Source organism: Tachypleus tridentatus, chromosome 12, assembly GCF_004210375.1.
Source record: "Tachypleus tridentatus isolate NWPU-2018 chromosome 12, ASM421037v1, whole genome shotgun sequence".
Classification (NCBI taxonomy): domain Eukaryota; kingdom Metazoa; phylum Arthropoda; class Merostomata; order Xiphosura; family Limulidae; genus Tachypleus; species Tachypleus tridentatus.
The window spans coordinates 96,047,956-96,061,953 of NC_134836.1; the positions used below are offsets into that span (position 1 = coordinate 96,047,956).

At 34.7% G+C, this 13,998-nt stretch overlaps 1 protein-coding gene across 4 annotated transcripts in view; it reads right to left on the reverse strand.

Annotated features, from left to right (window-relative positions):
• LOC143234071 (follistatin-related protein 5-like) overlaps positions 1-13,495 on the reverse strand; it is a 97,839-nt gene extending 84,344 nt beyond the window's left edge. For 3 of the 4 annotated variants that reach the window (XM_076471117.1, XM_076471116.1, XM_076471114.1), the window contains exons 1-2: positions 13,423-13,495; positions 9,105-9,176 (exon numbers count right to left, since the gene is read on the reverse strand). In XM_076471117.1, the coding sequence (XP_076327232.1) occupies positions 9,105-9,161 (57 nt within the window). In that variant the 5' untranslated portion in view covers positions 9,162-9,176; positions 13,423-13,495. The remainder of the gene's footprint in view (positions 1-9,104; positions 9,177-13,422) is intronic. The other variant, XM_076471115.1, reaches the window with a different exon arrangement.
• Between the last annotated feature and the right edge of the window lie 503 nt (positions 13,496-13,998).

Consider the following 13,998-nt stretch of genomic DNA (forward strand, 5'->3'; position numbering starts at 1 on the left):
TACGTTTCTAGATAAACAGAATAGATGTCCCCGTACGTGAAACGGGTAACCTGGCTAACTATTATATTAAATACTGATATTTTGATTTTTGTTTATTTGTAATTAAGCACAAAACTACACACAATACACCGATTTTCAGTGTTGTAAGTCCGTAGACATACCGCAGTACCACAGAAGGCGTTATTTCGATGTAAATAAATACAATGCAGTGGCGGAAGAACGTTTTACGTTTCTTCGGCTGCAAACTCCTCAAGATCATGCACGCATACATACAAATGGTTTGTTTGTTTGTTTTTGAAATTCGCACAAAGCTCCTCGAGGGCTATCTGTGCTAGCCGTCCCTAATTTAGGAGTGTAAGACTACTCTTTTACCAACGAATAGTGGGGTTGACCGTCACATTATAACGCCCCCACGGCTGGGAAGGCGAGCATGTTTGGCGCGACGGGGATACGAACCCGCGACCCTCAGATTACGAGTCGCACGCCTTAACACGCTTGGCCATGCCGGGCCCACATACAAATGGACCAGACTAATGTGTGCAGCATGAGCTTATTTTGGTAGTGCCAAATCAAACTTAATACCGCGTTCATATCTTGAGGTGTTTTTGCACTCCAAACATTTTATAAAGAATCTCTCAAAAAGACGGAAACAATCGGGCGTTTACTGTTCATGATAGCTTCCTAAACCTTCTGATAGAGTAAACACTCTAGATAGAGTTTTAGAGTGACAGAGTTTCTTCCATTTCCACCAAAGCGTAGCTGAGAGAAGCAAATTAACTGTCTACCTATTGTTCAACATTTTCATTCATATTGTTCAGTTAATAATCTTTTTAGTTCAAAATAATTTATAAAAAGACGTTCAGGTGAAAAAAAAATTAAAATTTGTAATCATGAATTTTCAAACAAAGCGAAATCAAGCATCGATATCTGATATTTTTCATTATTCCTTTATCAACACTATCAAAACATAAACAAATCAACAATATTGTATGGAATCGTTCACAAGACGTTTACTTTAAATGTACACATAGAGAGATAAACAGTCTAATTAAACCTTGTATGTTTTAGTGTGGGAAGTGGCATAACACCATGGTACTAAGGTTCTTCCTTGCATAAATAAATACCTGTTTTAGTTTAAAATTACATTATAGGCTATCTGCGCTGTATTGAGCGGTTCTTCTGGCTTAAATTTTAACTAATATTAAAATATAATATTTCACGTTGATAGGTTTATTTTAAATGAGATGAGATGTACTACTTTTAAAACCTTTGGTTAGTATTGGGTATTTATTAGGTTATTTATTCTGAATCTCAGAATGTATTATAGAATATTTTTATGTATTATTTCACGTCATATAATAACATTGTAATATACTTATAAAATCTTAAAAAATTACAAAAATAAGTGACAGTTTATGAATGGTGTTGAATGTTACAATAGCGTACTCAGTTTGAAACGTATATTTCAAAATTAGCTTTTCGTATGACTGTATCAATTTGAAATCTACGCAAGTGTTAAATTTCATTATTTTAAAAGTGATAGTTAATCACAGGTTTTTCATAATTGTTTAGTAATCACACGTTGTGTTGTTCAGCTGTTGTGAATTAGCACTTATTGTATTATTGTGTGATGTGACCAGAACCTTCTAAATATATTTATTTTAATTGAGTATTTTGCATCATAATGTCTCATAATTTTGTGGAATGTTCCAGATCTCCATAAGAATGTCATTACATGTTCATAATGTAGTTCGAGTTACTTAGATATGGATAGATAAATCTAAACTGTATTATTTTAAGTTCAGCCATTAAAACACATAGTGGTGACTTTTAAAGTGAATTATCACAAACTCTACAATAACGCCATACTAGAAAAGCAAAATTTGTCTTATCAATTGTGTTATAAACCTCTAGATACAACTATGGTAACGAACAGTGTAACATTTGACTTGTTTTAATATATTGTTTTAAAATAAGTTGACTGTGTGCTGTTTGTTTATTGTTGCAATTTGTTACCGACACCTGTCGTGAAATATCCAGCCCATACATTAAACACTGACAACAGATTGGTGGACGAGTATCCAAACTGGGTTATCGTACGTTGGACGAGTATCCAGACTGGGTTATCGTTCTTAGTCCAGTATACCAGTGGCCAAGTTGTTAAGGCACTCGACTTATAGTCCGAGAGTCGTGGGTTCGAATCCCCGACACACCAAACATGCTTGCCCTTTCAGCCGTGGTGGCGTTATAATGTGACGGTCAAACCCACTATTCGTTAAGTAAAGAGCAGCCCAAGAGTTGGTGGTGGGTGGCGATGATTATCTGCTTTCCTTCTAGTCTTACACCGCTAAATTAGGGACGACTAGCCCAGATAGCCCTCGAGTAGCTTTGCGCGAAATTCAAAAACAAACCAGTATAGCAGTGTATTGGGGAGGGGTCTGGTTTCATGTAAACACTTTTGTCTTTTTACTTTTCTATTTGATAGTTCTATACCTACTATATTCTGAATTCATAACATATCTAATTTAATTTGTTGCTTAGACTGGAGATCTGATGGTCTCATTTTCAGTAGAATGAAAAGGAAATAAATCAACATTTGCTTAATCTGGAATACATCTATACAACGTCTTTAAGGTACTTCTAAATCTTTTCTCAGAACTGATTTAAACTTGAGGAACGTGATTTTAAGAATGGTTATTTGCGTGTATACATACACACACACTGGGAAGAAATCACATTTCTTTGTACGTCACTACTTCAGCATGGTGGGAGTTTAAAATCTGTAAACAATTTTTAGCATACGAGACAGCTTTAATTCAGAGATTTGAGCCAGATGTATTCAACCAATAAACGTTTTAAAACTGAGATAAAAGTGCGTTATGTACAATCCAGTTTTATTTCGCCTATATGGCGTCATGTGACCCAAGTCTCACAGCGATATTTAGGAAATCAATAACTATGGAGTCAACACGAGAGAAACGCTTGTTACACGTTTGGGCGCGTGCCAGTCTGTCTCTGATACACACATACACACACACAGAGAGAGACCACTTTCTGCCTTGTTTTTTCTTCTTTAGTCACATTGGGATTAATGTTTCTAATAATTACTGATTTTACATTGGTACTGGCTGATTTGCAGCTATGAAGTGTGTTTTTTTTAAATAAACTACTTGTTATCATGACGTTTAACTACCACACAAATGATATCCTTATGTAACGTACTCCTTGAGTTACAATGAATCGGTAATTTAATTTCAACAGTTCAGAAAATTGTTTTTAAACGAGGTGTTTTTGACTGCATGTAAATGAATGCTCTAGCTGTATAAAAGTATACAAAGATAAATAAAAATTACCAAATAGTCACAGTGTAAAATCTATTTAATGTGATGATTTAACCCATCGTGTTCTGCCTTTGCTTCCATACAAAATGCTAAAGCTGAAGCCAAGATTTAAAGAAAAATTTCGCGCTAATTATATCCACCTATTGTAAAGGCCCGGCATGGCCAGGTGGGTTAAGGCGTTCGACTCGTAATCCGAGGGTCGCGGGTTCGAATCTCCGTCGCACCAAACTTGCTCGTCTTTTCAGCCATGGTGGCGTTATAATGTGAAGGTCAATCCAACAATTTGTTGGTAAAAGAGTAGCCCAAGAGGTGGCGGTGGGAGGTGATGACTAGCTGCCTTCTCTCTAGTCTTACGCTGCTAAATTAGGGACGGCTAGCGCAGATAGCCCTCGTGTAGATTTGCGCGAAATTCAAAAAAATAAACAAATAAACAAACAATCAAAGACAAACAAACGAAACAAATCTATTGTAAGTCAAACTGTTATCCTAGGAAACTGACTTAAACCTGTTTACAGGCGCCACTATTTTATACAGGTATAAGGTGGCAATATTTCCAATTTTATGTGAGCACTACTTCGTTACTCATATGGAAAACTTTTTCCACACATGTTTTGGCCATTACTGCCATATACTTGTTAATACATTGAAATTAGCGAGAAGTCAACTGCATTTGCAGTTGTGACTTTTAATGCTCAAATTACAGCTTTTGGTACGTCCTTATGAATTCCATCAGTAACAAGTAGGGTTAATCGCAATATTGATGTTACTTTTGTTTATATTTTTAACATGAGCCGTATGTTATTAGCGATCCTGTATCCTACCAAGTCATATACACACAAACAGTTGGTTGAATAATTAGTTTTAAAAAAAGTGAATTTAAAAAGCAGACTGTCCTAACTGTAATTCTAAAGTTAAGTTACAATTTGGCAACTAACAATCACAGTAGCGTAGTCATTTCTTATTTCGAATTTCAGAATGCGTTGATGCTTACGGACATAGATACATAGTTTAAAACTTTAAAACACGGTGGCTTTTTTCGTCTTAAAAAACAAAAAACGTAAACCTTACAGAAGTTTAAGTTACTACTACAATAATATATTTCACATTACTAAATTAAAATATCAAAATAGTTGTTGCTTGTAAAGGTAACAACTATTTTGTGTTATGACTTTTCATCTCCGGAAACTACAAGAATTATTAGCGTAATTCGTATTTAAAAACAACAACTAAAAATAACGTTTTAGCTAAAACTGTTTGCTTTCCTGATATCTTTATCTTTTGTATGTTTATGTATAATATTAAAATCTGTAATGAATTATAATAATGATCTTTTATTTTGTTCTTTTTATTGTAGTTTGATTCTACAATATTTAAATCAATATACAATGTCGTCATTTCACATTGAAAACGCTTCGTTTGTTTAACTTTATTATGGTTGAACAGAGTGTTTACGTCATTACTGCAGTGCAATATGTTTGTTGATTTTTTTTGCAAAGATACTAAAGGGATATCTATGCTAGTCGTATCTGATTTAGAATGACAGACAAGTCTATCACTAGCGACTGCTAACTCTGGGGTTACTCTTTTACCAACAAATAGTGGGAGTGACCATCATATTATAATCCCTCCCCTCCACGGCTGAAAGGGCGATCATATTTGGCGAAGTCAATATGGAAAAACCAGTTTTGATTTCTTCCTATCGTACCTAATGCACTTTAGTTTCTCAAGTATCTTAGTATCTGTTTTTACAATGGAATGACAATCCGTAAAAAGAAAAGAGTCAGAGAAGTGTTCTTGACAACGACAGAAGTACAATAGTACATTTCTAAATATTCAATATTATTACATATCACAGATCAATATATAAGTATGTCGAAATCACAAATAATGTTTCTTGCCATTTGAAGTTTTAATTTCCCCAACGTTTAACATTAACTTTGACAGGAGTTTTATACTTTAAGATAAGGTTCTCAACACAACCGGTTCCTTTAAGAACCAGAAGTGACCTAAAGAATAACGTGCTACATTGTGCATCCATGGGCTCATGATTCACTTCCCATTACCGCCAAAGAGGTCAAGATATTTTTGGATCATGAGTGTGTTATATAAGTGACGGTCACTACCCACTACTCACTCGGGCACAAGAGTAGCCCAACTGTTTGCGTTGTGTGTAGTTGAGTAGCTGCCCTCCCTTTACTCTGTCAGCCCAGAATTATGGGTGGACGTCACCAGCTTGTGTAGATTTATGCAAATATCCGAAATAAATAGACAGTTTGAAAGAAGCTCCCAAAACGCTTTGATCCTTTTTCTTTGGAACTTATTATATCAAGTCTGTTCAAACCATGTTTTAATATTCAGATACCATAGAAGTTGTAGCAGTAGGGTGACTACGCGTTTGGAAAAAGTGCTAAAATATATAGAATAAATATTTATACATATTACGTGTGGGAAGTAACGGAATTATCATCGTCTTTTTGTCGGTTTCAAACGCTAATCTAATCTGCTCTATCGATGTGTATTCGTGATTTCTATGTATACATCTTAGCGATAAGGATAGTTAAGTGAGGCTGGTTTAGTTTGAAGTTCGTGCAAAGCTACACGAGGGCTATCTGCACTATCCCTCCCTAATATAACAGTGAAAGACTAGATGGAAGTCAGCTAGTCATTACCACCCACCACCAACTCTCGAGCTACTCTTTACCAACGAATAGTGGGATTCGTCACAAATTATAACGTCTCCACGGCGAAAAGAGCGAACATGTTTAATAGGACAGGAATTCAAACCCACAACTATCAGATTGCGAGTCGAGTTGAAGTGAGACCAATAATCCTTGATATCATGTTATGAGGCTAACAGTAATTCACAAAAATAAATGCTAAAAAAGAAATCGTATATCATACATTATGTCACCTCCATGCTAATAATGGCCTGTGTTAACCCTTTGAAGTTTGATCAGATGTTATAGTGATATCAAGTTCTTTATACGAACAATATATAATAAATATATCGAGCTTTGCTAAATACTTTTATCCTCATTATTCAGTTTTAGTAATGTTTGTTGTTCTTGTTTTGAATTAAGCACAAAGCTACACAATGGGCTATCTGTGCTCTGCCCACCACGGGTATCGAAACCCGGTTTTTAGCGTTGTAAGTCCGCAGACGTACCGCTGAGCCACTGGGGGCAGCAGTGTTTGTTATCCACTTTATTTTTAACAATCAAATAGATAAAAATAAAATAAATTTAACTACATTCCTGTTTCAAATTTACAAAATACTTAAATTAGTGAACAGAGAAATTTATATAGGAATTAAAGGAGCATAACTGAGCGATTTAAAAGCAATGTATAAGAAAGTTAGGATAGGAATAGTGGAAGATCGTTATATTGAAATAATCCATTCAACTTTTCTTACAATATCTGGTGTCGGTGGAAGATACCATTAAGCATTGATGTTGTACAACGGAAACTTTGGGGTAAACTATATGAAGAGATTCTGTGTACGAACTGAAAACTTTGTATATGGTGTAATAAATATTATAAATATTTTTTAAAAAGATGTTGAGCTGAGAAAAACAACGTGTATTTATACAGATACGGTTTTGAAACAGTGGACGAATATCAGTAATAAAGAAATTGGAGCTCAAAAATTTAATTGAAAAGTAAAACAATGACAGAAAAGTCAAATGTTACAACAGTTTTATATGAGAATGATGTTTATAAACAAAAATAACATTAGAATTTAAAATTTAGAATTTAATAGTTTAACTTAGATTGATGAAAGTAAAAGGTTCAATAAAAGATAAAATATTTAATGCATATGGTTTACGTTTTAAACGTAGATTTCTGTGTTGACAGATGAGAACGAAAGTAGAGAGAATTATTAGAATGATGAGACTTAACATCTTAATGTTAAACATGGAATAAACATGGAATTTGAGAACTTTACCTGATACAACAACAACAAAATCAGGATACGCGTGAAAAAAACCATCATAGATTTCAGAGAGATCCCAATAATACTAAAACAAAAAAGGTTTAAGCCTAAAGGTGAAAATCGAGATACATCAAGTTTTAAACAAGCGTCTTTATGGCTCACACACATAGCTGATGATTCTTTCAAACCAATTAAAAAAAAAACTGTTTACCATAGATGATGACAAAAGATCTGGAGCACCTGATGATGAGATAAAATTCACCAGAAGAAACGTCTTGAAATGTTGACGAAAAGACATCACAGATACATGATCATATTTTACAAATGGGCATCTACAGATGAGTGAAATCAAATGATTCCCAGAGGAACAACTAAAGGATAATTAGGAAACACCATCTTTAAGGACCTGAAATTCTCTGTTACCTCAACGGATGAAGCATATTGGAAAGTCACAGACTGGATTGATGTGAAGCACTTAACTGCACAATGTGTCGAAAAACGATGCAAGATTTAAGGTCTAGGGTGTTTAACATATGAAGATAGAAATAGACTGATAACACATCTGAAGTCACCACTAGAGCTTAAGGAAAGAAGGGTAAGCAAGTCATCAAGCCCCTACAATCGCTAAAGGTGACATCACAAATGTAGGCCTATGAGAACTAAAAACACACAAAAGAAAGACCTGTAATTTCAGAAACTTTGGAGCAGTGCTCAGAAGAAAGTCAAGCACAAGATAAGGGCGAAAGGGTCTAACACAACAGAAGATCAGAAGGGACTGTAGTGCTGGATCTTTCAAGATAGTTATACTGGAAAAGTATTTATTGGAGGAATAAAATTGTTTATAGCCCGGCATGGCCAGGTGAATTAGGGCGTTTGAGTCGTAGTTTCAGGGTCGCGAGTTCGAATCCCCCTCGCACCAAACATGCTCGTCCTTTCAGCCGTGGCGGCGTTATAATGTTGCGGTCAACCCCACTATTAGTTGATAAAAGAGTAGCTCAAGAGTTGGCGGTGGGTGGTGATGACTAGCTGCCTTCCCTCTGGTCTTACACTGTTAAATTAGGGACGGCTAGCACACAGATACCCCTCGTGTAGCTTTGCGCGAAATTCCAAAACAAATAAATAAAACTGGTTGGCTTTGGTTTCCTGTCATTTTTTACTATCTTTTATGCTGACAACCCTTATGAAATCCCAAGTTAGGCTACATTTAAATACTATGTGCAGTTTCGTCTCCTGATCTCAGAAGAGATATTGACTTATTGTAAAAAGATTCAGGGTAAGGCTATAAGGGTGATTCCAGGGATGACTGTGTTACTCTAAGAGTTTAGTTTAAGATATATTTACTTCTTCTTGAGAAACTAATGGTACAAGATCACCTTCTTAAAGTGTACAGACTTATTCGGAAGATCAGTAAGATAAAAGCTTCAGATTTCTTACTGAGAAACAAGTTTAACATTTGAAAAAAACAATACAAGCTACAGTCTTCAGTTAAATATCCATTTCGACAATAAATGTATAATGCGTGTAAAATATTCCATTTCTAAAGCATCAATAACACATAATTAACAATCATTTTTAAAAAAAGAATTATACATGGAAACCAAGTTTAAATTACACGTCATATAAAATCAGATCATAGAAAAATACTAAAGTTTCAACCATTTCTTTTACAATCACATAAGTGAAGTAATTTTTCCAAAATAATTAAAATAACTTCTATAAATACATAAGTTTTGAGAGATAAGTATATATTTTTAGGCTAACAACTATGAATTAAATTATTTGTATAATGATAATATAAAGGAAAATGTATGGCAACAAACGTCACTCACCTTCACGAACCCTAAGGCCAGGACAAGAACCAAGACTGTTAACCTTGGATACCACATAACTTCAATTCGCACCTTTTATACAAAAGAGAGAAATAAATATTCAAAACTCTGATACATTTACGTTTAATGCAGAGTAAATTAATTGTTTTAATTGACAAACGAAACAGGTGGCCTAATTAATATTTACTAATAAAAATACACAGGATATTTGCACACATGTTCTAATTGTTAACGAAAGTAACAAAGTAGTAGAAGTGAGAGTGATCTTTCGCTGAACGACATCTATAATAAAACTGCGAACAATTTACTTTTAAATCAAATACAGCCGTTATTATCCAACAGTTTACTTTTAACTTAAAATTCAATGAAACATGTTAAAATCGCACATAGGTGAAAACTAAAGAGTATTGTTTATAAAGAAGTACTGCATCCCAGTTTCAAAACAACCAATATCCGATTTCTGGGCAACTGGCAAATTTATCGAAAGGCTGGATAAAAGCCGATTCTTTTACTATTATTTTGTCTTTAAACATAAACTATGCCATTTTTATTTTTTTATTAAGTGACATAAGCGCCCCCTCAGTGGTACAGCGGTATGTCTGCGAATTACAACGCTTGAAACCATGTTTCGGTACTCTTGGTGGGTAGAGCACAGATAGCTTAATTACAAACACACAACTAATAGAAGTAAAGTAGTGTATTTAAAATGTCAGAATCACTTCAGAAACCACACACTTACGCTTTCATTAAACTCGTACATTTTGTAAGTTTAAGAAGGTGAAATTAACCAGTGTATGAAATAACATTTAAGCAATTACTTTATAGCGCAATGTTAACATTTTATTCATTACATAAAAATTTCTAGCTAGATTTTAGCATCGAGCCAAACCAGATGAACAAGATTTATGTACGAGGGCTGTTCAAAAAATACGCGGACTGACGTCATAAAACAAAATGTACTTTATTTAGAAGTTACAGGTCTGGGACCCCTTCAAAGTACTCTCCTTCCCAACGCACACACTTGTCCCAACGGTGTTTCCACTTGTTGAAACAGTCCTGGTACGCTTCTTTTGTTATGTCCTCCAGCTTCTTCGTCGCATTTGCCTTAATCTCGGGAATCGTCTCAAATCTTCTTCCTTTCAAGGGTCTTTTGAGTTTGGGGAACAAGAAAAAATCGCAAGGAGCAAGGTCAGGTGAGTAGGGGAAGAACAGTGATCGAGTGTTTGGCCAAAAACTCACGAGTTCTGAGGCACAAATTTCGCAGCAACGCGGTGCATCTTCAATTTTTCGGTCAAAATCTCGTAACAAGATCCAACTGATATCCGACACTCTTCAGCAAGCTCCCTGACAGTCAGACGTCGATTTGCCCGTACCAGGGTGTTGATTTTGTCGACATGTGGGTCGTCAGTTGACGTGGAAGGACGTCCAGGACGCTCATCATCTTCAATGGACTGTCGACCATCCTTAAAACGTTCATGCCACTTGAAACATGCCGTACGCTTCATAGCAACATCACCGTAAACCGTGTTAAGCATAACAAAAGTTTCAGTCGCAGATTTTCCAAGTTTAACACAAAATTTCACAGCAAGTCGTTGCTCCTTCAGGTCATTCATTCTGAAATCCGCCAAACGAAAAAATCGCACTTCACTTAAAACCGCGTAGCTAATACACAAATGAAGATATCTGCAATCGGGAAATGGCGTCGTAATCAGCTGATCTGTGCGAACCTAGCCACACCAAGCGGATTCTCCTGGAACCAACTGGAGCCGCGCAATTCAAACAGTCCGCGTATTTTTTTAACAGACCTCGTATGACAATATCATTACAAAACACTTTGACACCAAAAAATCCAATTTTGTTAACAACTCATTTTTATTAAATATTTAACATTTTGGGAAACGATCATAATAAAATTCAGTGCATCCATAAATACTGGAAGACGTAGTAACCACCACACTTACGTATTTCATGTTTCTATAATTTTAGAATATAGAATTAATGAAAGTGTTCTGCAAACATGTTTTAATGTTTCTTATGTCGATTTATTAAAAAAAAAACACTAACAACAATTAAAACTAAATAAAATATGTAAGAAATATTTATGTGCAACAATGTTTAAATACAGTATTTAAAAACCTGGCAAATCTGAGTTTGTTTGTTTGTTTTGAATTTTGCGCAAAGCTACACGATGGCTATCTGCGCTAGCCGTCTCTAATTTAGCAGTGGAAGAGTAAAAGGAAGGCAGCTAGTCATCACCAACCACCACCAACTCTTAGGTTACTCTTTTACCAACGAATAGTGTGATTGACCGCACATTATAACACCTCCACGGCTGAAAGGGCGAGCATGTGTGGTGCGACGGGGATTCGAACCCGCGAACCTCAGATTAGGAGACGAGCGCTTTAACCAATCTGAGTTAGTAACTATATATAAATGTTTCCTCTATCAAAACTGACATGGGGATTCAGGCATCCAACCCGTAATATGTTTGTTGTGGGATCGAAATCCATCACCGAATTTGCTTGCCTAATCAGCGGTGAGTACGTTATAACATGCAGCCAATCCCATCGTTCATTAGTAAGAAGCAGCCCAAAAATGGGTAATGGGTAATGGTGACCAGCGGTCGCCCCTGTAGGTTATCTCTTCAAAATTACGGACGGCTGGCACAGATAGATCATCAGTAACTGTACGTGAAAAGTTAACAAACAATCAAAACTATTAAAGTTTTAAATGTCTTTTCAACTACAAAAATACAAATCTGATAAATCTCAGCAAACTTAAGTAAAGCCCCATCTGCATGAGGCAGTTGGTGGCTATTTTCTCCTTTGTTTCGTCATGAAAACTACGCCTAAAATAAACGATTAAAGAAAACGAATATGAAGTTTAATTGCGTTTAAAGAAAATGAACCAAGTCCATTCTTTATTAATAGTTGTATATCCTAAGCTAATCAATATTGTTTTTGTTTTTTAAACCATATTGTAATATGTTTTGTAGAAAATCAGAAGAAATAACAGATCCTTCGTTATAAAACTTGAGCCAATTAGTTTCTCTAACAAGATTACTGTCATCAGGGTTTTAGAATGGTAACTAGGTTACCAAAATCACTCGACTCCTGTCACTAAGAATAATAATAAAATATTTTTTTCAGTTCAATCAAAATATCGTTGTTTCTTCAGTTTCTTTACACAACAATTATAAGATTACCTGTTTGACAGTTTAGTAAAGTTGTTCAATTGAAACAGACTTCTGTTAGTAAGAGTTATAAATTGTATTAAAACTCTTACTTGTACGTAAAGTACCAGATACAACATTCAAACAATTTGGTAATGCTGTGTTTTGATGCCATTTAAAAAAAAAATCATTAATTTGAAACTAAAGCATAACATTTAGTGAAGATACTTTACACTAAATTAGTATAATTTGACTGATCTATAAAAATCTTTTAAGTACATCACTTAAAAAAATACACGAACCTTGTAATTATAATTTTATTAGAAAATTGTAATAAAAATCAGCTTCCAAACGCAAGTGTATATTAAAATCTATAACTAAAATGATTTTAAACACCTATTTCGCAATTACAAACTTTTCATCCAAATAAAACTTTAATACTGTTTTAGTTTATTAATTTGTAAGAATGAACGAGTTGCCTAACTGTTCGTTCCATTGAACTTTCAGAAATTTATTCGTAACGTAATAAGTAATATACACCATCACTAAACTAGCCTCAGCAGTAAACATTCAATCATATAATATACGACTGGTTTCATTTTAATGAAATACGACAACAAAGTGCTGTGAATAATTTTATAGTTCCCGTATTTCTGACATTTTATTTATAAAAAGGTTACAGAATGCTAGAACACCGACTTACTGTAAGACATAAATAAATTTTGTAAAGTAGACTAGTTGACTGCGTAGAAAATTGTAGAATTCAAATATTAAAAACAAATAATTTCAGTTTATCATAAAAACTCAAAAGCCATCATTGTTTGACACTGCAAACAAATGGCGCATGATATCTAAAGGCTCACTATGCTCATAACTTCTGTATAAAATTCTAATCTAAAACAAGCATGCTCCAAACATGCAGAAGAAACTTCAATAGAGAAAGCAGTACAACTTCCCTCGTCGTCTCGCATCAGGTTTCTCACAACGAAATGGCGCTGTGGCGTTTGCGCCTTAATATTTCCTGTTAAAACCAACTCAGTGACTAATAATTTCGAAAAACATATCTACAGACCCTCACTTTCACAAAAGGGTATGGTAGCTTTAAAAATTATGTGTAGTGATAGTGTAACCAAATAATGTACTTACTTACTGTGAAACGTATTGAGACAGACGAAAACACAGCCCTCGTTGACCAAAATGCAACGCTACTAATTCTGCTTAGATATTCTATCAATACCTTCTTATTGCATAAAAACACTAGATGGCGCTAAATGATCCAGAGAGACTGCCTACAGTATACTCCAGAACAGGGTAGTTATTGTTGTTCGTGTTTAAGCCCAATGCTGCACAGTAGAAAATCTGCATTCTGCTTGTTGTGGTTATCAAAACCCGATTTTTAGTGTCAGAAACTCTCACAATTAATGCTGTTTATATGGTATTTGTTTTGTTTTTTTAATTTTAGGGCAAAACTTCAAAATAAACTACTGGTAGGCAAGAAAATCCCGGATTAGGGCGTTGTAAGTCCATAACTTTAGCCTTGACTCATTTGGTGTCAGTAACATAACAATAAAATAAATTATATTTATGAATATTGTGCCTCCCCCGTAGATCAGCTGTAAGTCTGAATATTTATAATGCTGAAAAATTGGATAGCACATTGTGTAGCTTCATGTTTAAAAACAAAAACAGTACAGCTGGTGGTTAAGGTGTTTAATTTGTATC